The sequence below is a fragment of the Coptis chinensis genome, chromosome 9 (genome assembly GCF_015680905.1).
Source record: "Coptis chinensis isolate HL-2020 chromosome 9, ASM1568090v1, whole genome shotgun sequence".
Classification (NCBI taxonomy): Eukaryota; Viridiplantae; Streptophyta; class Magnoliopsida; order Ranunculales; family Ranunculaceae; genus Coptis; species Coptis chinensis.
The window spans coordinates 33795700-33822858 of NC_141464.1; the positions used below are offsets into that span (position 1 = coordinate 33795700).

General features: G+C 36.2%; 1 protein-coding gene across 3 annotated transcripts; it reads right to left on the reverse strand.

Moving 5' to 3' along the window:
• Positions 1–5916: 5916 nt before the first annotated feature.
• LOC147475655 (myosin-2-like) lies at positions 5917–27159 on the reverse strand. 3 transcript variants are annotated; one of them, XM_086582109.1, is made up of 24 exons: positions 26378–27159; positions 24804–24905; positions 24587–24730; positions 24347–24482; positions 24211–24238; positions 23307–23472; positions 23096–23159; positions 22939–22952; positions 22769–22853; positions 21412–21515; positions 21161–21299; positions 16991–17109; positions 16737–16889; positions 16555–16644; positions 15384–15461; positions 14942–15121; positions 11375–11578; positions 10546–10751; positions 10309–10444; positions 9130–9259; positions 8877–9023; positions 8674–8789; positions 7395–7601; positions 5917–6869 (listed from the first exon to the last, which is right to left on the reverse strand). In XM_086582109.1, the coding sequence occupies exons 1-24, from the start codon at positions 26855–26857 to the stop codon at positions 6390–6392; spliced, it is 3708 nt and encodes a 1235-aa protein (XP_086438235.1). In that variant the 5' UTR covers positions 26858–27159; the 3' UTR covers positions 5917–6389. The 3 variants fall into 3 exon arrangements, with proteins under 3 accessions (XP_086438235.1, XP_086438234.1, XP_086438236.1); XM_086582108.1 differs by lacking the exon at positions 22939–22952 and having other exon boundaries at positions 22769–22876; XM_086582110.1 differs by lacking the exons at positions 22939–22952; positions 26378–27159 and having other exon boundaries at positions 22769–22876; positions 24800–24902.

Below are 27159 nucleotides of genomic sequence, written 5' to 3' on the forward strand. Positions count from 1 at the left end.
ATCAGGACCACCATGCGATATTTGTTCGTGTTTGATCGTGCATTGATCTGAAATCTGGATCACGTGAGTACCTCGTTCACGCTAAATTTCATGGCAAGAGCACGTCGTTATGAGGCACAAACAGCGCTCTACCACCAAAGGCGATGTTTCTTTGACAGCCAGCCCTGCGCCTAACTGAAACCAGAGGACCGTATAATAATCAAACACAGTACTCACCTTTTTTCGTCTTCGAAACCAGTGACGACACCGTACGAAAACTCGATGATCCCTGTTACAATGGTGTACTAGTAAAACAGTGGTGTTTACTGGTTTTGGTTAAGGTTTTTCTCACGTTCCTTCTGTTTATATTCTTTCTCTTTTCCTGATCTTGCGCTGGTCCAGTATTTCAGTCCATGTATAATTCTATTAGCCAAACCGGCTTACGGTGAGAGACTTGATGATAAGCATTATCCAATCCGGATTTAATTTTGGAGTCCTAGTTTTCTGTGGTATTTTCACATGCACATCTTCTAGTTATTTCGGAACAAATTTTTGACTCTTGAACATTTTTCGAATTCCAATTATTCCGTTCACAATAATTCGCGATTTTTTTTTTCAACAGTTTTCAATGGTCTAATCCTAGTATCAATATTCCGCTGGCACGCGTCGTCGAAATCAACTTTCGTATTGTTACATAATGCGTTCGGTACAGTGTTCGGCAATCAATTTCTTTTGAAATTTTTTTCTGTGGATTTTTCAGCCATTTTTTTTTTACCTACAATGCGTCCCGTATACGTTAATTTGACATTATTTCGTTTCCAATAATTCACGAATTTTTTCCAATTGTCCATTTTCCTATCATTTACGTTCACACGACAGTTTGTTATACATTCCGCTTACTCTTTTCTTATTTCAAGTTTTCCTTGATTTTTCTTCTCTTCTTTGCCATGGGAATTTTGTTCGCATGACAAAGAAGGGGCGGTGTTTCGACCCCCACCTACGTGGCAAACATCCATTAGTAGGGGTCTCTATTTTATTCATTTAATCAACAGGGCTAAAGCCCAATTCGCAATATCATGGATCAATGTACAGGCCCATTAACTCATGTGTCTAAGGATGAACCTTAGCCACATGGCTTGCCACTAATGTACATTGATTTATATCCAGATTCATTTCTTATCAAAGAGATAATTATCAGTTGAGAGTTGTATTCTATCACAATTGCTCAAGCTACAAGATTACTTGAGCTACAAGGACTCTCTACTCTACCTCTATAAATACCAAACTATTTTTCATAAGGAACTACGTTGAAACTTGATCCCTAGAGAATAGATCTTGGGTATGTAGGCAGCCATTATTTGGTTCAGTTTCATCTCCCTCAACATCAAATTCCTCTGTTTCTTAATGTTCTTTACCATTGCTTTTCGTTGTGTTGAAACAGTTCTTGCCAAAATGATATGGACCATAATCTCCACCAATAATGGGACCTATATAGCCAGGGTAAATTTGATGATCTACCACACTCAACAATAAATTAGAAAAAATTTATTAAAAAATCGACCTTCATCCCAATCCGAATCAAGGCCAAGCCATGAAAGATGTTGTAGGACATCATTCTTAGATTCCTTTGTAGATCTCTCCAAATCTGTTTCTTCTATCCGAAGTATAAACTTCCCACCCTTTGACCTTTGCATTTGAAGCAAACAGAAATGTGTCATTTCCTTTGCATTTCCTTTGTAATGAAATTCAGAAGTTGTGAAAATGAAACAAACCTTCCCTAACGATTCTGGTATTTGGATCTTTGCCGTCCCATTTGACTCAATTTACATTCAAGAGGAGATCCCTGCAACTCACAATATTATTTATAAACTGAGGTACCGGCAGTCATCCCCATTGACACCTTCACATATTATTGTGTGCAAGATGAAACCACAACCTACTTAGTTTCTTTTATTTTTCCCTCAGAGTTGCGATGGATTAAATACACTATAAAACTAAAAATCAATCAATAATCCTTAGAATATTGAATATTTTATATATGTTAGTTTTCCCCCCTCCGGTGGTATGAAATAAATAAACTTAAAGCCAATGAACCAAATTTAAAAACAAAATTAGAAATAGGAAGATCTTATTTAGTTTTATATAAACAAAGATATGAAGAAAAAAGGGGCTTAAAACATGTCCACATCTAATCTATCACTAAAGTTCATCCAATTTATGAGTACTCCAAGGTATATTATGATTACATGTCATAAGCCTTTTAAAATTTGATCTAAGATATACCGAAAAACCTATCAATCCTATTGAACTATTTTAGACAGTTAGAGTTACTTAAATTCTACAACTAAACACGAAAACTACATGACAAACTTCAAACTAAAGATTAGTTAAGAATGAAGCTCAGCAGTACCATCAGCTCTAACTCTCTTAAGATCGTCCTCTTAATTAGACCATTAGAGGCCATCCAAACTCCTCTCTTTGGAGTAGCCCACTTCATCCTTTAGGTTGTAGTTAGCATGCGATGATCATAGTTAGCATTTTAGCATTCACTTGAAGATTGTCATCTTGCATATAGAAGTTACAGGTTGAGATAGCTTGGCTTTTTATACCATATCTCAATCTTATGTTGCTGTTTCCTTCATTATCTTAGATAGTGCATTGACCAATTTGTATGTGTTTATGGGTATTTTAGTTTAATTAGTCAGAGCAGCACCGCTTGTTCGATTAACGTAAAATGGATGGATTAATCCTTGAATAAAAGAACTAATATGATGAACACCTTTATAGAGTTATCTTGTTTTGCAATCATTGAAGATTAATAGATTTCAAGTTTACAGTAATAAGGGATTTGGAGTAAAATTGCAATTAGATATATGAAATATTTTGAAATTCGAAAATATCAAATGTTTAAATGATGATGACGAAAATATTAAGACTTACAGATGAGTTTCGATGCCCTCAATGACTTCTTTCTTCTGGACCAAACCCTAGAGATTGTTTTAGGGATAGACCTGAAAATTTTCAATCCAATCAATAACTGAAATCAGACAAATAGAAAGGAGTTCATTTCTAGGAAAGTATCTGACCCCTTTGTGCAGATGTCGTTAATGTCAAGAGATGCAGTCTTAGCAGCCAAACGAACTAAATTTTGTCTCTTCTGGGAAAATATGTCTTTCTGTTGGCGTTGTCCTGTGGTATTAATATTAGAACAAAGTGACTCAATTGGCTATATCAATTGGGAGAGATAGATGTAGAAGCCCTATATATTAGTGGAGAAGGAGAAGTGGGGTTTTGCAGAAAATGCAGACCGAACAGTTTTCCTCCGAGAATTGGGATTGTTTTGAAGATTTGGAATTTTTTTTTTGTTGTAGTAGTTTCATTATGAGCAAAAAAAATTATGAGAAACAGAAGAGATAGGAGAGAAGGGAGAAAAGACGGGAGAGAAGGGAAATGAATCGGTTCGTATTCTCTGATTAAATGAACCTCTTATTAAGGCCCTGTTTGGTAGCCTGTATTGCCCAACCCATTCATGGGTTAGGGTGCACTATCCCGATTTTTATGTTTGGTTCCTATTTTTTTGAGCCCAAGCCTGTAGACCTTAAGCTACTAGTTGGTTGGCCCAACCACAAAAGTATGAATAACGGTATCCATTGGAAAAGGTTGGATTTCAATCTACATCATACTAAATAAAGAAAAGGACCGACAAATAAAAAAAATAAAATGAGAAAACACAACCCGTACTCTCTTCTTCTTCACCACTTCAACAATTTATTCCCCGCCCCCCCCCCCACCATCTTCTCTCCACACCTTGTTTCTCTTACTTAAACAAAAAAAAAGTGCAATATCTCAAAGCAAAACCCACGTTTTCATCACACAAAATCTCTATTTTCTCAAATTTGAACATCTCTCTACTCATATCATCTCTTGATTTCTCCAATTTTGAAGATACAAAATGAAACCCACTTGATTTTTTGCGATTTCCAAATTGTTGCTACTAAAAAGAAGTTTATGTAATATTTCTTTGTAAATTTCTTTCAAGAAAATAGAAATATATATGTGGTTGTTTTGGTATATTAATTTGGGAGTTTGATTAACAATATGTTTTAAGATTACATTGTATTGGGTTTTCTATTTGAAGTTTTTCATGATTATTTTGTTGTGTTTAAACACACAATAAGTTTTGAGGAAAGAGTAGGCAAGAACCAAACAACTTGTGTTATTGATCATCTACGGGACATGAACCCGCGAAATTGGATACTCCAAATTTGGCTAAGTACCACTCTTCACGGTAAGTTATTCTTTGCCCAACTTATCTTTGTAAACCAAATTTGGAGTATCAATTCTGGGTAGTTCATGTCCCGAGAAGATGATCAATAACACAAGTTGTTTGGTTCTTGCCTACTCTTCCTCAAAACTTATTGCCAGTAAAACACACAAAATAATCATGAAAAACTTCAAATAAAAACCCAATACAATGTAATCTTAAAACATATTGTTAATCAAACTCCCAAATTAATATACCAAAACAACCAAATATTTCTATTTTCTTGAAAGAAATTTACAAAGAAATATTACAAAACTTGCAACAATTTGGAAATCGCAAAAAATCAAAGTGGGTTCATTTTGTATCTTCAAAATGGAGAAATCAAGAGATGATATGAGTAGAGAGATGTTCAAATTTGAGAAAATAGAGATTTTGTGTGATGAAATGATTTTGCTTTTGAGATATTGACTTTTTTTTTTTTGAGTAAGAAGAAACAAGGTGTGGAGAGAAGAGGTGGTGGGAGATGGCTGGGAAAAAGAATAAGTGTTGAAGAAAAGAAAGAGAGTTTTTTTTCTTTTTTTTTTTTATTTTGTCGGTCCTTTTTTATTTAGTATGATGTAGATTGAAATCCAACCTTTTTCCAATACCGATTCATACTGATTAATGATTTAAGCTTTGTTTGGGCCAAACAACCAACTCTTCAAGCTGAGGCTCAAAAAATAGGAACCAAACATAAAAATCGATATAACCTCCTAACCCATGAATGGGTTGGGCAATACAGGCTACCAAACAGGGCCTAAATAACCCAATTATCACTAATAATTAATAAATGGCAATTTATAGTAATGCGTACAATTGAGAATAGAATGGATTTGGTTTTCTAATATACTCTCACTTGAAAAGACTGATTGGTCCTATTTAAAAGTATTAAGCAATTGTTTTATTTAAGGACAATATTGGTACTTAAACTTTATAAACACATAAAAAGACAAAGTAGTCCTCATTAATAAATAGGTAGGCATCTGATTTTATTATTCATCAAGGGTATTATGTGTTAGAAAAAGTCCCAATGAATTTAAGAGGCCACCATCATTATAGGCTATACTAGTAGTAGAGATATAGTGCCTTGAACAGTTTTTTTTATTTACGCTTATTAATTTGTTTAGGACAACGCTATATAAACCGTGCAAAAGAAACAGCCCTGTACAGAACCGCTCAGTGTTTTTAAGAGAGCTTAAGTGGTGGTTCTAATGTCATCAGGATCTGTGTAGTGACACTTTCCTAAAATCTAAAAGTTGTAGGCCGAAAATTTAGCAATATCTTCTGTATAATTCTATTGATTTTTGGCATCTTGCTTATTCTAAACTAAAAGGAGAAAGCGCACAAGCAGGTTTTCAACTTTTACTCGCACGTTAGTATTTTAAGTCTCCCCTTCCAAGTGAAAATTGAAACATCCAAAGAAGTATTCAAGACCGTAGAACCATATTAACAGAAGAGGTACGTTTAAGAGATTTCTTTCAAAGTCCAAAAGCCGTCCACATAATCCACGCCTTTACGTGGCACAAATCAGCCAAAAGTTGGATTGACGCAGAACCCTTTCGTTTCTGTGTTTACACGTACAATCATATGTACTCAAGATCAAGGTCAAGACTCCAGTGTCATCTCAAGTACCGTACACCAACAAAGAATCAATTTCTCTTTCACATTTGTAGTTTACATAATATATACTCGAGGTTTATATGGATATTACAATATATACACATCTTTTATCTATAGGAAAAATTACATAAATTGACCCTTTTCTTTGTAGCAAATGCCTGTTTAGACATGTATCAACTATGGTCTTCAACTGATACATTATATGCTTCTCTTACCCAAATTGATGCTAGCAAAATCAGGTCAAAAGTAGGTGCACTGAGTAATGTGCAACTGCACTGCAACTCTTCCAACATTTCTGTTTGATCAGTATTTCTGTTTTTCCGTTGGCTTTTCGTTCCCTCAAGTGAATTGTTTTTCCGTTGGCTTTTCGTTCCCTCAAGTGAATGATATCTCCGCACATGTGGTCGTGCATGCAGATAGACTCCTTCATGGAGGTCATTTTGGACTTGATTGAAATAATAATTAAATTTCTCAAAACTCCAACGGATCACGTCCTTCTAGTGCTTCTCTTTCCCCACCAGGTCTTACATTTTCTGTCAGGTTCTCCAATTTCACGTTTAAGTGTTGTCTTTGTTCGACGCAATTTATCTTTGAATTCTTTCTTCCATGTCTCGAAATTTTTCTTCACCCTCTGGAACTCCTCGTAAGAATTCGTTGCCAAAGCTGACTGCCCTGGTTTAACATCAGCAAGGAACCTGACATCATTGCTGAAGGCCTGCTTTCGCTGCTCTAATTCTTTAAAAAGGTGACTAACAGCATTGAGACTGCCATTGGGCTCCCGTCCAGGTGTAGCATCAGGGTTAATATTAGGTAATTTGGCTGGCGTGAGAACGTCAGGAGAACGAGTACCCATCGACATCGTATCCTCAGAGTCATAATAGCGAGGAGACGGAGAAGTATCAGGCCTTGCAGTTTCAACTCTGGTGTCATTTATTGCAAGACTATTCTTGGCTGTCGCTAAATTCATCTGCAACATGACAGGAAGCATTAAATCTGAAGTACTTTTTAGTAGAGTTTCACACTTTCACAAACTTTACTAAAACAGATAGATGGACATCTATAGAAATACACATGTTTAGTACGACAAGAAACCGGGGTCGACAGAGCATTTGTATAAAACAATTCTACATAACAGTACTCATAATTATTAAGATATCCTCAAAGAGAAGGTAACAGATTTTGAGCAAACGTATCCATCACGGATATGGCACCCTTGAAAAGGGTTCTTCAAACATTGCTAAGACTTAAAACAAAAATATTCACAACTTTAACTTCTTATATTGTAAATACTAACTAGAGAACCGGGAAGAAGCAAAACAATAAGATAGTTGAGCACTCTTAATTTATTTTACACTGGGTTATTTTTTACAACATTGACCAATTTCAAGAAAGTAACTGCATAGTTTGCTTCCGAGTAGCCGGGAAACATTAACTATCATTTATCTTATGTAACCCGCAAAAACAAAACAGAAAGAATTGCAGACAGATTTACCTGCAAAGAGGTCATCTGTTTTTGCCTTGTCTCCTCCATGGACTTCATCCTGGCATCATACTCAGCCCACCTAGTCTGAAATTGTTGAAGTTGCTGCTGCAATTCAGCATTCTCATCTTCCTTTTGCTTCAGTGCAGATTGTACCTTCAAAATTTGTCTTTGAAGCTCTCGCACAGGTGGAACCTGTAAATGGTCCTGCTCCGCATCCTATAAAAGAACAAAAAGTCAAATAACTTTTAGCTGCATAGCTTTAACTAAGGAGATTGCAGTAGCTTCCTATTTGTCAACTGTGCCCTAGATATACACAAGATCAACCAGCAGTATTTGCCTTCTCCTTTCCCAGCAACATTTTTTTTCCCTCCATTTTGTGGGTAAGTAAACCAAACGCTTTTCCTTTTGACGTCTGACATACCAAAAAAAATGCCCTTTTGCAGCTTAATTACATTTGCAGTTTATGACAAGGACAACGTGATAGGACACCTGATGATATATAGCAACAAGTGGTCTATATATATACTACAAGAAAGGAAAGATCAAATGGAAAGAAGGGAACTTTTCCGCCGGTATTGCTGCAACCCAGGGTTCTAGTCTTCTAGATTGGCTAAAGACATTTTGAATATGTATGAAGGGAAACCCCCATGGCTATATAAATGGGAGGCCCCAATGCTTTCTATTCGAGATTTGCAAGTACATTCATGGAACCTGAGTTTCTGAACACCATGTAAACTTTTTTTTTTTTTTTAATCTATAGAAGTAACTTACCAGCTAAAAAAAGAACATAATACATGATAAACGGGAATACTTATAACAGGACAAAATCAGAAATGTCAGGCAAAAGACACTATAGTGTCAAGGAACACATGTCCGACAGGGGTATGCCATCCTGAATAGGGTGTGCAACCTAGGCTCCCGTCAACTCAGAAAACACAATTTTTCCAGGTTAACACCAATACCCAGGGTAATATGATTGGTATAATCTCTGAACACATATAGTCAGAAGAAAGATGACCAACATTACTAATTCAGTCATAGAATACCGAAGGGTGTCTTTACACAATACAAACTATCTATTAAAATCTAAGAGATCATTTCCATATACAATATATCATTCTGCTGCTAAAATAATACAAATACGGTATCATTTTCTATGTAAATAATTCCGTATGGAAATCAGCACTTTTGGAGCCAGGCGTACTTTGAGGCAGGCAACCAGATAAACACAGTAAAGGGATTTTTCCACAAACATAGTAGTAATCTATAAAAAAAAGTAAGGATGTACCACTGAATTAGGAGTGAGTTTTTCTTGCTTTTTATTAACACTTGTGATGTAAAAAATTGATCCGCTCAGATTCCGCATATTGTTTGTGTGCTTTCTAACCAACCAACCCCGGATTACTGCAAGAAAATTAAAATGAAAGGAAAATAAAATATTGTAATGATATAGCAGCGGCACAACTAAACGCTTAAAGCAACAAAACTCACCAGACTGCAAAAGTAAGACGGCCCTTGTCTGGTCCGTGAATATGTCCCTAGAAATCTGCTCTTTCATACACTTATATGAGAGAGAACCAGTTCGCCATCTCTTTGTCAGAATGGGATACTCTTTTCTTGCATTTTCAGCACGTTCAGCTGAATGTAAACACAATAAGCCGGTTATGTTGCTGAAATTAAAAAATGTATATAAAACTACACTACTGTCACATAGCTAAATCGAGCATCCATGTTACGATCTTACATGATTGTGGTGTAGTTATTCTCTTCATCAGCTCAAGAAAACGGAGGCGAGCTAGATGACCTCGGAAGCACTTTTGAACATTAATTATGCATTGCAACATTCTTTTTCTTTTATCTTCCAACATCGCAACCTATGCACCACCCAACATATTGCAATATCAGGCAAATAGCATTATGCAACACTAAATAAACAATCTATACTATTTGTATATGGAAACTTATACTCCATGTACAAATCGGTAATGAGTGGAGGATCCACCTCAACACCAATCGGTAGTGAGTGGAGAGGCCTAGGAACTTTATACAGTGATGCAAGGCTTAAATTGTCCATGGGGACTATATTAAAAATCTCAACACACCCCTCACATGTGGGGTTACTTGAGCCTAACACGACACAAGTGTACAAACAAACTTGGGTAACATGTAGTAAGCAGAATTTTGGGCCAGATACTATAGATTGCTTCGATACAATATTAAACATTGGAGCATCCAACTCAAAACCACCTGGCAATGAGTGGAGAGGCCCAGGAACATATATAATGTTATGCAAGGCTTTACTTGTCCTATGTGGGACTATATTAAACATCTCAACACATGATAACTATGTTGTAGCAAAAGCTAGTGACAGCATTAAATTTATTAATCAGTGTAACATCTATGAGTAGTACATTTGGCATTTTCCATAAAACTGTCGTACATGTCAAATTCTCACCCTCTAAAAAGAAGTGTGGAAGAAAAAGTTCGCCCGGTTCTTGTTGTCTAGACGCAATTTGAACATGTATTTGTACATCGAAAGCTACCAAAAATTATTGCAAACTTTCATTTATCAGGATCCATTGTCGTTGACCATTAATTCATCCTTCATTGTGTGAACATACTAAACTTCGACCAGATTCAAACTACAACCTATTCGAGACCTGATTTTATCTTCTCAACACCTTCTAATAAAGCCAAAGGCCTATACCACATCTATCAAACTTTCCTAGAGATTGGAATAAAAGATAAATTTAAAAACAAAAAAACAAAACAAAAAAAATCAGCTTAATAGGCCCCTTTTTTTCAAATCACAGTTCTCTATGTCCTCAAACCTAGCCAGTCGTTTTAAGATAACCATCCGTATTTTCTCTGGTACATAAGAGTATAATAAGAAAATACTCTTCAGTTTTTACCGAGGAAATACCTGTCCTGGTCTGAAAAGTAACTTGTTGTAACCAACTCGGTACATATCTGGATGGATATTGAACTTCTGAAGAATAAAGACAGACATATCTAATGGTCCATGAGATACCCCATTGCCAAAATGTTGAAACCCATACCTGTAAAATAAACGGAAGTGTGGGACGACATCAAACAGTTTTTCATACAATAAAACAGGAAGGAGAAGAGTTAATTGTGTCATTAACTCATAATCCACTACCTTCTTGCAAATTCTTCATGTGTAATTCGATTTGGAAACCCTGATCTTGAGATCCTGACAACCTCCAAGATTCTACAGCTTCTGAGCTGTTGCAGTACAAGATCCTTTTCAAACACGCCGGGAAGTTGCTTACTGTTTGGTTTTATGCAACAAATGTAATGTGGTTTGGTATTCTCCAACCGTTGCAACAGTGTAAAGAGCTGATCCTACAATCATATCACAAAATTATTACAAATTTTACCCTGCATAATCCCTCTGGCACAACTGCTTAAATACAATAATTTTGGGACCAGAATTTCATCCTAATACTATCCGTGTAAGTACTATTGCATACCCATTAGGGAACTCATCAGCGAACTCTTGTAGGAAAAGGTAAAATTCAAGTACTCAACTAAGATAGTAATTGAAGGTCCTAACTCCTTACAAATACAGTTAAGTCGGCTGGTAAGAGATATTAGGTATGTAAAGGTATAATAACTAAGATACTATATTGTCTGTGTGTGTGCATGTGTGTGAAGGCAGAAACTAATTGACCATATCTTCAAATAGGCAGAAGTCATAAATTTTGTATTAGTACCTATAATAGTGGTAACATTTTGGTATACTTCCTAAGAACATCAGAATTTATAATTTCAGGGTAACAATTGTTAGAATATATGAATATATTCTATAGGATACAGTTGCATTATATGGATATATTCTATAGGATCCTATAGAATATATCCATATAATGCAGCTGTATCCTATAGAATATATTCATATATTCTAACAAAAATCTGGAATATAATAAAACGAAAAAATACCAAATAACAAATACATGTTCCTTTACCTTGAAAGTCTCCCCAACACTTTCTTTTAAAGAATCAGTGGCACTTATCCCCAAATATGAACTCATTGGAAACTGTGATGATTTAAGCAAGTGGGAAGCAAATAACTGAGGCAGTTGGTAAGTACACGAGGAAAGAAGTTGAATAGAATCAGACTGCAGTGGAATTCTGTTTTTCTCCAACAAACCACTAGTATCATACAAGACCTGATGGAAGTCCTTGCAAGTTAGTTAAATGAAAAAACGCAAAACAGCAAGAATAGATGACAGAGAGAGAAGCTTGGCAAACTAGAATGAGTTAGCTCAGCTCAGACGAGCTGGGTATATAATTTTTAAATTTTGTAATGAACTCATGAACCAAACAGTACAAGAACAAAACTAAATGAATTAATAATCACACAAACAACTTCAATTATAATGACAACAAATCCATTAGTTTTCCTCCAACTTTTTTCCTTTTTAAGGTTTTATCTTAAGTACAGAAAATGTTTTTAGGGATCAGGCCCCCATAGAAGAACTAGCAACAAGCGCATATACTCTTACAAATAGCACAAAAAACATTACAAAAAAAAAACTTGAGACTATCTTCCATGTTAAGATTTGGTATCTAGACATCAGTGTCTGATACTGATACAAATCTAAAACATAGATCATAGGGTCTTAGTATATTGACCAAAATCACACACTTGCAAACTATAGCAAAATAAAACAGCTTGGAAGAAAGCCTAAAATTAAGGTTTTCATCAAAACTTGGAAGAAATCCTAGAACTTGGAAGAAAGCCTAAAATTAAGACTATATACACTTACAAACAGCAGAAAAAACATTACAAAAGAAAACATGAGACTATCTTCCATGTGAAGATTTGGTATTTAGGCGACTTTTAGTGTACATTGTCAAGATAGTGATACAAATCTAAAACATAGGTCATAGAGCCTTAGTATATCAACCAAAATCATACAGTTAAGCAGAACATAGCAAAAAATCCTTGAAAGAAAGCCTAAAATTAAGATTTGAATCAGTTATCATATATAAGAAAAAAAATAAAAATAATTAATGATCCAAGTAAAATCACATTTCATAACCCATACTTGAAGTGCTTTCAAAAGATTATGTTATCTGGAATCCAGAATGAAAGTGTATTTAGTGTAGAAGCTTAATGTTGTATATTAGCTATTTTAGGGCGCTAATAGAACATAAAATCGAGGAGAAGGGGCACCTCTGATGTGCTCAATTCCATGCCATTAGATCTAATGATCGTAACACATTATAAATATTTGTTATTGGCGGTACCGAATGTGAAAGTATAAATGGAATAAGAGAAAAAGAATTGTAAAGTATACTGTAATGATATTCTCGAAAAAATCCTCTTCTGATACGTATCAGTGTCGGACATTCGCGTAGGACACAGGGACATATTATGCATGCAATTCAAACTAGGGTTTCTATTAAACCCTACAAGACTAAGAAATCAATCAACTAACATACTCACAACATCATGATACCAACTTGAAAAGTACTTTATTTGTAGGGAGGCACTTTGTCAGGTCTTGACCACAAGTAATAGTTGTGTAACTAAAGAAGTCAGTTTTTACTTATTTAGATGTGTCCCCATGTCCTACTTCATATAGGTCGTCTTTGTTCCGACCGCCACAAAAGTGGTCCAATAAAATCCCAATCCAATGACAAGCCCATGAGCCTAAGGCCTATGACCAAGGCCGATTAAGCAATCTAATACAATTAATGGTCCAAGGCCAGTCAATTCTCATACTCGTGTGAGACATGCACTTGAACATGTGCAAAGTGTTTGGCCCCCTCCTCCGTAGGCCCCAAACGGTATAGGCCCATTACCTAGCCAAGGTCCAAAGGCCCAAACCATAATGGGCACGGTTCAAGCCTAACAAGCTCAGCTGTAATTAAGCCCAAACGGTTGAGCTTTAAACAAAACCCAATGGTCCAGCCCCATTGATAAACAGGCCAAGCCCAATAATAAGATCGGTCAAGTTTGGAACAGCGCAAATTCATCCATTCTACAAAACCACCCTTACGCAATATTGGAAAGATATGCTAAACCGATTTAGCACGATCAAGAAGGATTTGATCTAGTCTTGCGGCTGAAGCAAGATTGTGAATGAGTAGGAAGCTTTCTTGTTTTATGGGATCTCCGTCAGACGGTCCAACTCTGAGCAAACCCCAACAAAACTACGCAAGAAAAACTAATCACACTTTCATCTTGTTTGAGACTTGATCCTTTTTAGCTTGGGTAAGTAGGCAGTTCCCCGGAGTTCAGTCTCACCATCCCAAATTACAATCATCCCTCTAAATAGTTTACTCTTAGTTTAGGCACTTTTCACCTAAACAAATTGGCGCCGTCTGCAGGGAATAAACCCATTGATAAACAGTCCCAACCCTGATAATAAGATCAGTCAAGTTTGGAACAGCCCAAGCCCATGTCCAGATTCATCCATTCTAAGGAATTGTCCTCCTTACACAAGATTGGAAAAGATATGCTAAACCAATTTAGCATGATCAAGAAGTTTTTTATCCGATCTTTGCCACTCAAGCAAGATTGAAACTGAGTAAGAAGCATTCCTCTTTTATGGGATCCCCTTCCAACAGTCTAATTTTCTACAAATAGATAGCAAACCATAACAGAACTACACATGCAAGGCAGCTCCCCGGAGTTCAGTCTCACCATCCCAAATCACAGTTGTCCCTCTCTATACAGTGTCCTTTTTGTTTAGGCATTTTTACCTAAACACAAGGCACACATCTTTGATTGTTATTTGCCTTAAAGTCAAATAACCTACCTCTTCCTTCCACACTCAATTCATTGATCGAGAGATCAATCCCACAAGAAACTACCTTCTTGACTCACTCCGCGAGGGAGATCATAACCATTAACTCTATCTCTCCAATATATTCAAAGTTTCCTCACTGAAAAGAACTAAGCCAGATCTGAACCCCATTTCCATTGTTGAGTACATAGGCAGCAATACAAAGCTCAGTCCCACCCACAAACCATAACCTTCCCCTCTCTCATTAATATTCTCGAAATAATGTTTCAGCAAGATTTGTCAAAACAATCGTGTCGGTCGGACATTGATACACGTATTTGTATCTAAAGATAATGGATCGTAACATGGTGAAGATTAAATTGAGTAAAGGGATCCACTCAATCCACATACATAAAGAGATAAAATGGCTTGAGAATTTGTAAGTTCCTCCAACATTCGTTGAGATGTTTAGTATAGTCTAACATGAATGCTTAGAGCCTTGCTTAAATAAAGTTTTGCAATACTATATGGTAGTTTGTGGGGCCGTTGCACTTATTGACAATTGGTTTTACGTTAGATGCCCAAATTTAATAAGAACATTTGAAATTAGTATGTGTCCATTGTCACATGTCCACGCTAATTTCACAACCCCTTGCTCATTTTCAATCCACATGCTCCCAGGATGAGTCCAAACTCCCTAAATGCCACAAAGGTTACCTACTCAACCATCTAAATCTCATAAATATGAATCCATAACAACCTTATATAAATTTGAAATTGTTCCAAAAAACTCACCTCTCCAGCATAATGGCTTATACTGAATGCCCCATCCCTCTTTGCTATAAAACAGGGGCTAGAGTTAAATAAACGTGTAAGCCTATTGGCGAGTGCTACATCAGTTGCTTGCTCAAGATTTGACTCCTCATCCAAAAATGATTGCTCCTCATCCAACAAAGATAGCAACCCACATGGTTTCTGGAAAATAAATAAATAGTAATTTTAATGTAAAATGCATGACATAATATTGTGGGGGACTAGAATGCAAAATGTATGGCATAATATGGTGGGGAAAAACTGGTAATACTCCAGTACTACTGAGAATCCTCTAAAACCTTTTTTTTTTTTTCCCATAATGATAGAAGACATCCTTTATTAGAGAGTTGAGAAATGCTAAAGAACATTGGTAGCATAACAAAGACCCGGCACCGACCAAAAGTGCCGAAGTTTATGAACATACCTGCTCAAAGAGATTTAGGCACTCTTGGTTATCTTCAAACTCAACTCTTTTCCAATCAATCCCCTCTAATGTATATATCTGTAAAATGAATTCCCCAATGCAACAAAACATTACTACTTGTAAAAATCATATTGTCAACCAACAAGTTCTAGAAATTCGACATAGACAAGCAAAGTAAAGACGAAGTCGATGTATTACAGCAGTGACAAACCATTACTTAGTAGTTAAAAAAAGAAAAGAAGATAGCAAAGTACATCACATTGCAAAAGAGAAGGTGATAATCTCTGCAATCTACAATACCAGATACCGCCATTTAACTCCGATAGTACAAGTAGTTACTCAGGGGACTGCGTGTTTTGTGTGTGTGATTGGTTGTACTTGTTTTACTTTGTAACTTTTCACAAGGCACGAATCATTATCGACAATTTTTATAGCAGTGGTATCTACCTTTCACATGCTGCAAACTCCCCTAAATCAATCAATGATGTGATTTAGGTAAATAGATTTATTTTTAGGTAATTTCTAATTTCAGATTTAAGTAATGTTTTTAGTTTATTTACTTTCTAAATTGGAAGCCTTCAATCGCTATAAATAATTATGTAGGCCTTTGGCCAAATTAGGTTTGGATTGAATTGAATATTAATTATTAAAGATGGGCATCCAACTTAAAACCAATTGGTGATAAGTGGAGAGGTTCGAAGACTTATATATTTGCACGCGTGGCTTAAGATAAGTGATATGGGATTATAAATCTCAACATGCCCCCGTCAAGTGTGGCAAATTTTGAGCCTAACATGTGGACAATTTTAAAATGGGTGACATGGAGTGAATGGGCTCTTTGGTCCAGAGAAAGATCCCGCTCTTATACCATATTAAAGATAGGCATCCAACTTCAAACCAATTGGTGATAAGTGCATATTTCTCAAGGTGTTTAATGACAGGTCAATTTATGTATTGCGAAGGTGGGAGAAAAAGGCTAAGAAGGATAATTGCAAACATGCTCAATATGCACATAAATTTGGTCAATTAGTCTAAACATTTTGTTAGTACAAATGTCCCTTACTGGTTGTAATGCCTTCAACACACACATCACCGTTAAGTGGAAGACTACCCTAAAATAGTCGGCATCATCCAAACAATCTTGATGACAAAATAGGCATAAGATGCTCACCTCCTGCTCAAGTTTAAGAAAATGTCGAATAAAATGTTGTTGCAGCCTCTCGTTGGCATAGTTTACACGAAGCTGTTCAAAGCTGTTCTTCTGCAAACCATGTAAGCATAAACATAATTCAGATAGATGAAACGCATTGCAATAAAAGCATACCTTACCAAGCATCAGAATACAAGGCATACCTGAAATGATTCGAACCCATGGAGATCTAAAATACTTATTGATCTCCATGCTTTCCTTTTGTCAACTTCAAGTGACTTGTTTATTTTTTCAAGAAGCCAGTCAAACAGGCCTGAATAGAGTGATTGAGCCAATGCATCCCTTTTGCCAATGGCCTGGAGAATTCAAATCAAGAACCAGAAGGACATTACACACCTAAGTATTATAGAGGAGGAGATAAAAGAAATGTAACTAAAACAACAAGAACATAGCAAACCTGTGGCAGAGTAAGCTTTTGAATAAAGAACCCTTGCCTGCTTGGCTGTGACGAAGTTGATAAAGTTGACATCAGATCCTGAACATTGCAACCAATCAACTTGGATGCAGTAGTTACAGCTGCAATGGAAATGCATGGGAGGTTTAGTTATAATTAAAGTACCTATGTGCTTTCAATTTTCAGCTAGACATGAAAAGTCGTGTGCTATTGCATAGTTAAATCTAGAGAAACACATTCAACAGCTATTCAAGAGGAGAAGGCAATATGGTTCAGCAAAAAAAAAAAGATAAGACAATATTGGAAAACCAGAAACTAGATTTTATTATCATAATGCACTGTTGCTCTCCAACGAGAGTTACATCCATTGTTTAAGAATGTAAACTTCTAGACTTTATGTGTACTAAGTCGAGTAGTTTCTTGCTACTTAGACTGGATAATCACGTAATTCATATTTTAGAAACAATATAAAGTGAAGTTTACCGGGGGAAAATAAAAAATAAAAAAATAAAGAACTCATAAATAAATAAAAAAGAGTTACATCCATGTATATAAACAACATAAACAAACCACTAAAAGACTCATAATCAAGCTTTACTACTTGGACTCAACCCTAATATTATGAGAAAAAAAAAAACTCTAATACCCTTGTACTCTCTAACACTCCCCTCAAGCCAAAATGTATAGTATCTCTATATTTCAGGCTTGCAATACAAGTAAATACACTTCAACCAAAAGAGAGAATGACAGCAACCAACGTCAAGCTTCGCACGTCAACCACAAACTTCAGCCTCAGACACTTGCACTTGAAAAAAGAACACAACCACACAAATGGCCAGGGCAAATCTGCCTCAGGCAAACAGCCAACTAATATCACGTACTATGGCATACAGCACAACATTGTCAATAGTATGGCGTACTGTGACATATGGCTCCTCAACTTGAGAATGAACATACACAGACCATAGAGAAAGAAGGTATGGCAGGAGGTTTGTCTGCACAAAGTTTTACAATAGTAGCATCAACTACACCAACAACCCAATTAACCACAAACATCTTCTTTGAGGGTGCGGAACCAATACCAAAACTTGAAATTATCTTGATCAAAATGTTCAAATCAACAAAAAGCTCCTCAACTAGCGGACCATACCAAACAATGGTGAAGCTTGAACAACAAAAATAACTGGCTAAGCAAGACATGTCCAATAATAGAGAAGGGGGAGTGCAACAAGGTAATCAACAACTCAGGGAGAGAGATATGACAATTAACTAAGCAAGGGCCCGGATAACAGAAAGTAGAAATAGATTATTGTTACCATGGAAATCATGGTAGCATATCCAATTCAGGACAGGAAAACAAACTATGCTTGATAAAAAGACAAGTAAAAATGACCCAACAAACTGGTTCAGGGCAGGTCTATTTGGGTCAACACTGCCCCCAAAAACATCATCAACATCGGATTAAACACAAAGCACACATACTTGAGGGAAAAAAACTAGGTCAAATTAAACATAACATAGCATAGCCATACCGTACAGCAAACGCAAGTTCCACTAAAGCCCACAAATATCATATTAGAAGTCTTATTCAACACCAAGTTCCAAGTTCATTTTGGGATGATGTTTGGGGTGGGGGAAGCCTCACTTCGGGAGCAATTTGGTGACATTTATAGCTTGGCATGCAATAAGAAAGTCTTGATATCGGATTATTTGGAGAGAAGTAATCAAGGGGTGTTGTGGAACATGTCACTTCGAAGAGGCCTTAACAATTGGGAAATGGAAAATTTTGAGACCTTTCTAGAGTCCATTTATCATGAGGGGGGTAAATTTGGAGAGGTGGACTCAAGGAAATGGATTTGGGAGGAGAAAGATGGGTTTGGGTGAAATCCTTTTACTTGGTCTTGGCCAACGAGTTTACCTTGCAACATCTTCATGTTACGGAGAGGATTATTAATTTCCCACATAAAAGGATTTGGAAGGTGTCTATCCCGTTCAAAGTGACATTCTTTTGTTGGCTTACTTATTTGGAAAGGATCAAAACGGTGGATAATCTTGAAGGGGCATGAATCTCCCAAATCTTTGTTCACTTTGCAAAGGGGTGGATGAAAGCATTGATCACCTTCTTGTCAATTGTCCACTTGAGAGCGATGTTTGGAACTATTTCTTCTTCTCATTCCATAAATCTTGGGACCCTCTATCAAATGTTAGAGAAGCCTTAGTGAACAAATTGATTGTGGGTCCTTTGTCTAGCAAATCCAAGTGGCTTGTGGATCATCTCCCTAGTGCTATTATGTGGACTTTAAGGAAGGAGAGAAATATGAGGATCCGCACAAGGAGAAAGAGATACATGAGATTGTGGAAAAAGTCAAAGAAATGTTGTTCAAGTGGGCTAGTGTGTGTCCAAACTTCCGGGGAGTGGGTTATATAGATTTTCTATGTAATTGGGAATTTGGGATACTCTGGTAACTTAAGGATATGGGTGGGTATGATCGAGTAGCTACTTGCTACCTAAGATCTAAATGCAATTTGTAATATGTAAAAATTGAGTTTTATCGATCAAAAAAAATATCTGCAATCTTACTCTATGTGAAGATATCTGAACTCAAAATATATTTCCACACTAAGAAGATCAAAACTCGACCAGAATTCTCTACCTTTTCAACCTGTTTTTCATTCCCAAATCAGAAATCAAAGCAAAGAAAAACCGACCAGTAGATCAACAAACAATACTATGATCTGCAAGATGAGAAAAGTGATATGCACTGTCTGTAGCTGCAATTAAATTGGGATGCAAAGTGAAAGCGAGATAAGAACTTTGCTTTTGTTGCTACGGAACAGTTGAAAGAAAGAAGGGAGAAACTTGCAACTGATGCCCTGAAGACACTTGATCAAACCCAAACAGGAGTAAACAGGGTACAAAATTTAGATTACAATTTTAGAGTTGCGGAAGTACAACATCACAAGAGAAGGATTGAAACCATGCTGCTAGGACAAGGCAATATTATAGAGAACCAGAAACTATAGTTTATCATAATGCATTGTTGCTCTCCTTAGAGAGTTACATCCATATATATAAATGACTCATAAACATACCACTTAAGACTCCTCAACCTTAACTTAGACTCAAACTAATGTAAACTACTCTAATACCCTTGTACTCTCTAATGGCAGGCATACAAATAATGAAAAACAAAATAAAAAAATTACTTTATTGCAAGACTAAAAGCATAAAGAAGTATATAATATATAGAAGAAGTATGTTCATAATCCGTTTATGCATCAGGACATCTGGTACATAAAATAACATAAGCAATTGTCATTACAGAAAATCGCTATTGCCAGAAACTGTTTGAACTAAATTATGCCAAAAACTTCCAATAGAATGATGAGTAAGGACTTGGTAGACAACTTTGAACTTTTCAAAAACAATTTCAACTACTTTAAGAAGAATCTTTATGAATTTCAACTGCCTAAGTTGTAAACATTTTTATCAGGACTTGGTGTTTCACCTTGAGTGAAACAAGACTAACACGAAAGATGCAACACAACAAAAAACAGATGAATTACTAAACTTCTACATAAATAACTCACTGAATCCTTAGAGGGGTTAATGGGTGGGTGCAGCAACTTTATACCCCCTTTGGATGGTTATTGTCACAATTTGTGTATTAAGACAAGTCTAACATAAGCTACCTTAGAAGAAGATGAGGAGGGAAGTCAGGGAACCTTATAACCATCTTGTGTGCAAGACCATGACCAGGACTAAGATTAAGCTGTAACTCCTTTCAAAAAACCGTTTGCTTTTTGCCAAAAAAAATATATATAAATAAATAAATAATAGTACAACAGTATCTATTAGTACTTTAATTTATTATTTCTCAATCAGGTTCCCTACTGAAATAATTATTTTTGGAAAAAAATAAGGTAAGAAATTCCAGCAGAGGGAATTTTGTGTTCACTAACACTAGCTATAGGCAAAACCCAGTGACTAAATAACCCAAACCATTGAAGAAGCCATCTTTTAAGTAAAACACAATTTACAAACATGATCATTCACACATTTCGTTTCTTCAAATAACTTCAGGCTGAGATAGTCTAAAACTCTACATCAATAAGAACAATAGGGAAAAAAGATACTCATATAAACCAAGTACACTAATGATGGATCCATACCTTCATCTGCATTGACCTCTACATGATTTGCATTGTCAATAATTTTAAAGGAGATGTTCCCCAGCCACAGAACTGCAGAAAGCATTGCAAACACGTCTTCTTGATCATCTTTTGATATTTGGACAGCCTCCAAGGCTTCCTGGTTAGGAAAAACAGAACAGCAAACTTCAAAAGTTGAAAGTTGAAAGTCTGACAACATTTTTAAAACGAAAAGGAAAGGAGAAGTGGTAAGATTGTATTTCTCAAATTACCATTAGCATATGAAACCTCTGAGAATCGTCAAGATCATCTATTGTCAAGCAATTACTTTGTTTCAGATAATCATATTCTCCAGGCATTCTCAGGTGCAACCTCTCTGAAAGAAAAAAAGTATTAACTCGTTTGAGTCTCATGTAATACATTCAGAAACATTTCACATGTAATGAACTTGGAGGCCAAGAGAACTTAGAAGTTTTTGAAAGGAGACGAGATCTATAACCAACAAATAAAGTTGGTTAAGTCCAATAAAGTTGCTTGCAATGCCCATAATTTTAATTTCAACTCCACCTGAAGCAACTTTCACTGCTTCACATATCACAATTATGACAGTTCAGTGTCAATGTTCAATATTATACGAATGTTCCTTGCAAATTGCCTCGCTAGACATTGCTTTATAAAAGCATTTTCTCTTTCTCCACGAGGGGAGCAAGCTGTTGGGGGCAGCGGGGAGTCCAATTGTCACTTGTCCAACTGTTTGACTGAGTCGCTTTCTATTTTCCTTCGATCCAACAGCTTCTCTCTCAATATCTCCACCTATCTCTCACAATATTGTCGGTGGGCTTTCAAATATTAATTTTTTTGTGCATTTCTTTGTCTTTTTCGGTTTTTTTATTATGCACAAATTCAAGATGGCTTTCTTGTGGATATATTAATCTGTAGTTCTGTACCCATACATCGTGGACTCGAGATTCATGGTGTTTATTGTAATCTTGTTTCTGGTGATGTAATTGAGTCAATTTATTGGATTTATGATGCTTTTGGGTGTTTCTAATGTAGTGAACTTGAAGATGCTCTGTTGATGTTTGACAAACTACCCCAGAGAGGTATAAGTTACTCTCTTCCCTAATTGTGGCAGTAGTCATTGCCTTGCATTTGGAAAAGACAAGGAAAACATAGAAATGGAATGAATTATGTTGGGTTTAGAACTGGTATCTTGCTCATCCGACCTGGCATGCGGGCTTTGAAGATGTGTGTACAAGAGCTTATTTGTTAAGAAATCTCCACTATTTTTATTCCACCTTTTCTTTAAACTTATACACAACCTTTATGTACCTCAGAAAGGAAATTTCAAGTTTAGTTTACATCAACTATATTTTTTGTTTGGTTCTCCCTCTACCAAATCAGCCCAAGCCTCAGTGTTTCTGCGGCCTAGCCGTTTATTTTTCTTTGCTTTTTTCCCTATAGGAACTATAGAAACTACACATTCTTTCCAATTGATTGTCATTATACCAAAATCACTAACCCAGTCCCACACACAGACATGCATAGAAAAGTAAAAACTTTGACATCTACACAGAGTCTACATAATTATAAGAGCTTGTTCAGATGTAAAATATAAAGGATACCCACCTTTGAGAAGAGATGGAGCACCCGAACAAAGTTGATAAAATACATGGTATGATCTGTCTCCCTTAGCTCGCCTTACCACTCTTGACTGCTCAGAACAGCCATGGTAAACTTCAAAATCGGCATATAAGAACAGAAAAATGGTTAACAGACTTCAAAAGGGATAGGACTACCTTTTCAATAGGAACTATCCAGAATTTCACGTCAAGATAAAGTGCACGGCGACACACACAGAAGGGACTCAAGTCAGTCACACTCCAAAAATTAGCACAGAGATCCACTAAACACAGTGTGAGAGATCGATATAAAATTCTAGAGGAAAAGTCTTACGAGTTTCAATCTTAGCTCCACAAACTTTACCACTTGTTCCAAAATAAATTTCAATTAGCTTTCCCTGTAGCACAGAAGAGCACTTTCATAAGTTAAACCTTCACAAGCTAAAATCTAACTTGTTCTGCACTTCAGCCAACCCAAAATGGGATGAAATTGAAAGCCAAACCAGATTATATGCTTAAAACAAAATATTTTATAAAGAACTCACAAATCTGCTAGAATTGTGATTCCTAGACGTTTTTGCATTCCCGAAGGCTTCAAGTATACAATTTGTCTGAAGGAATTTGTACTCCATCTTAGTGTCACCTCCACGGGAAGCCAAGTATTGTATAGCAATCTTTGCTGTTTCTGTTTTCCCTGATCCGCTCTCCCCACTGTATAAAACCCCAACAAGATTACAATTATTGAATTGTTCATTTTACACTTAAATTGGAAATATGATTGAGCCATGAAGACAGTATGAAGCAAGCCTCAATTCTAAAGTCAAACTTTTTAACTTAATCACTGACACAAAAGACTGTATAAAACTAGAAACAAAGTCTGGAGATAGTTTATGATGAACAAAATCAAGTGAGTCACGGAATAAGGCAAGAATAAAGCTTCAAACTCAAATATAAGTTTTAGGGTAGAGCTATGGACCTCCAGAAGGTCATCCTGGCCATAAAAGGCCCTCTTTGCTATTGGACTAGTGTTTGTAAATTTTAGAAGCATTGATTTTAAGTCATTTGTTGCGAGATGGGGGGATATTATGTATAGAAATTCATGATTCGGGGTGTGTTATGGTTTTAGTTTTCGTCCATGTTATTTTATTTTTGCTTTCTCCTTTTCTCTTGGTAAATATATATTATTGCTAATGAAGAAGAAAGTCTGGAGAGAAGAGAGAAAACGATGATACAGCCTTAGTTAGTTTCGGTCTTGTATTAGTCCAATATATACAAGAATATAACAGCGTTTTACAAAATAGAAACTTCCTAAGAAATTTGGAAGATGTCCCTTAGAACTCTAACACTGTTGTACGTGTAGGTTACCCAACCTACTTTTTATTTGAACGAAAATCAACTCAAATATAAGTTTCAATCACAAACAAACTGAACATAGAAACTTCAGCATACCTGACAATGATAGACTGATTTTCTTCGCCTGTAAGATTTGTGGAAAAAATAACAGAAAGCACATGTGTCAGAAACAAGCTATGCTGAACACCAGCAACTAAAAAATAGACTATAAGATGAATAATTGCATGCACACCTCTCATCATTTCATTAAAGGCAGTCTCTGCTGTAGTATAAACATGAGGCGCCATGTGTTTCTGGCCGACAAGGAATTCTTTTTGGTGGGCATCTTTGAAAGGATTGACGGCAACCAAAATCTGCCCTGCTTTTGTCTTTAGAGAAATAACAAAAAAAGTACACCTATTAGAAAAATTACACCTATGGAATATGGGAGTAATTTGTTTGACAGGCAAAATAATTTAGTCAAAATACGTACATAGATCTTATCATCATAATATCTGGACTGGAGATTGTGAAGAACTGATGGTTCATTCACAAAACTTAGCTGTACAAGATCATCAATACCCTCAAGGATATGTGGATTTGCAGGTAAGACATTCCCCCTAGGCACCGTTACAACCTGAAAACAATGCAAAAAGTTCCAGCAGCTTATACTTTTCTGATTGGAAAATATCAAAAAGATATACACCTACACTGCCATCTGAGAGAAAAACAAGAGCCTCTATTGGGGAAGCGGATTCTATCTTGCCGGCTTTCCATTCATCATTTGGAAGCTGACACCAAACCGGAAATTCCTGAAACGATCCAAAAACCACTAAATATTTGTATACGGACTTAAAAATGAGGATTGACGTGATCATGAAGCATTATAATATATAGCATATTATGTACGACTGTAGGTGGAGACCTCGGTTTGTTAGAAATTCTACCAAGTACCACCAAGGTGACGAATAATATTTGTTTAGGTCTTCAAATTCACAGAGAGATAGAAGACGCCCATACATTTAGATAAACCTAACAGCAAGACACTTCAAAAAATAACACTAAACAGTAAGGAGACCTGTGGAAAGGACAGGGAAAATTAGGCTATGAAGTTAAGTGCGCTAACTGGATCAAGTGAGAGCCCTTTGCAGAGTAGGCCACTGATCTTCTGAGACGAATGGCAGAGTTTTATGATCCAAGGTTAAGATGATGTTATCTGTACCCTAGTGTACCTATATTACCTAGGTCATACTTGCCAAATTTACACCATATCAGAATATATATAGCAAATTAGTGCTGAGAAGAATACAAAAAACCCAAACTTATCCCAGTTTGTTTTTTTTTCCCCTTTGTTGCCTATGCTATATGGCCACACCATTTTTTGAAAATAATCCGTGTCAGATACATATCAACGTGTCCGTGTCTGACACATATCAAACACATATTGTATGTAATATACCTCAATTTTTAAAATTTCTCCATGTCAGACACACCTATCCATGTCAATGTAACTTACTTTTTGACATTTACAAATTTTTATGGTTTTAATTGCTAACCCCCGCCCCCCTTTTCTATCTCTTTCCTGGAGAAGGTGATAATCGACCCCAAAGCCTTGTGCCCAAGACCCCAAGCACTGACCAGTGGGCCACTTATCACAATTACAAAGTTAACCAGCACTTGGACCCTGATCTAGTTATAATACCACATCATATCTATGGTATTCCACCTGCTTTATGTGACAGACGTGGCAAGAGTTCCCATTAAAATATTTAATGGACCATAAAAGGGTTCCTGTAGCCACCAAACAATTACAGTCTCAGATGTCTAGTATACAAGTAACCCTGGAGTTTCTAATGTTTTCCTCAATTATAAAAGTCTCAAATAGTCAAATTGCTCTCAACACAACAGGAAACAATCACCGACGTCGTGCAAGTGAAAGTACAGACAAGCCTCTAGTGTTTTAACAAACCACAGACACAAAAGTTGAGATGATAATAGTGTTTTACAGAATGTATTCAATAGCCACAGAATGTGTCTGCTCAGATCATGGATATCATAAAAAGTGCTTACTGCTCAATGAGGATTAGACCGTTTCTCAAAGGGCTTAGTTCTTGCTTAAACTAAGTAATAGGTGTTAATTTCACTAATTTCAGCACTCATGTAACCACAAACTCACTCACTATCAATATAAGATTCGTACAAACTAATTCATAATACTAAAAACAGTAGCATATGCAACTAACATGAAGTACAGTAATGTAAGTAAAAACACGTTGTAATGTACCTTCTTAAGAACACAATCGACGTTCTCACCAGACTTAGACTCCTCACTCAAAAGTGATGAATCCAAATGTACACCAAACAATTTCAAATCATTCTTTAGCTCATTTCCTCCCTCGCTATAACGAGATTCACTTAATGGAACCACCTTCACATTTACCATCTTCTTATTTCCAAACATATTCCCTTCAAAACACAAATCTCTATCTTCCTTACTCAACTTTCTCTCCCTCTTCTTCCCTTCCTTCTCTTTCAACCCACTCATCACCATATACTCATTCCCATCACTACCACCTTCCTTAACTTTAAAACTCAAAGGCAATGACCTTCTCATAGAAGGTAACCGCGCCTTCGAAAGCGGACGTACAGGTAATGCAGGCACAATATCCTTTGGTTGTTCATCTCTTCTTTTAATAGACTCCAACATTTCCTCTAAAGAACTTTTTGTCACACTCAACGGTGGCGAAACCGAAGACAACATCATTCCCCGGCCTCAAAATCTCGATATTTCACTAAAATTTCTCCCTTTATAACAAATTTCTTCAAAAAAAAAGATCCCCAACCAAAAAACTCAAATTTCTCCTTCTATACTCAACAAAAAATGATTCTAAAACATACCCAGAGCTTCTTTCTCTTTTGTTAATGTGAATTACGATTAAAGTTTCAAGAAACGAACCTTTGAAGCTCGTTTACCATTAAAGCTTAAAGCACTTTCTCTCAGTTTCTCTCTCTTCTTTCCAGGCGAAGTCTATTTTTTTCAAATGTTAATTTTTTTACGTTTTTTTT

Bases quoted from the DNA above. Each gene is read 5' to 3' on its own strand.
- LOC147475655 (XM_086582108.1), bottom strand. From the start codon at position 26,857: ATGATGTTGTCTTCGGTTTCGCCACCGTTGAGTGTGACAAAAAGTTCT. The intron at 24,731-24,803 runs GTAGGTGTATAT...CATTGTTTTCAG, and splicing joins TTTTTCTCTCAGATGGCAGT to GTTGTAACGGTGCCTAGGGG. The intron at 8,790-8,876 runs GTGAGTTTTGTT...ATTTTCTTGCAG, and splicing joins CGTCTTACTTTTGCAGTCTG to TAATCCGGGGTTGGTTGGTT.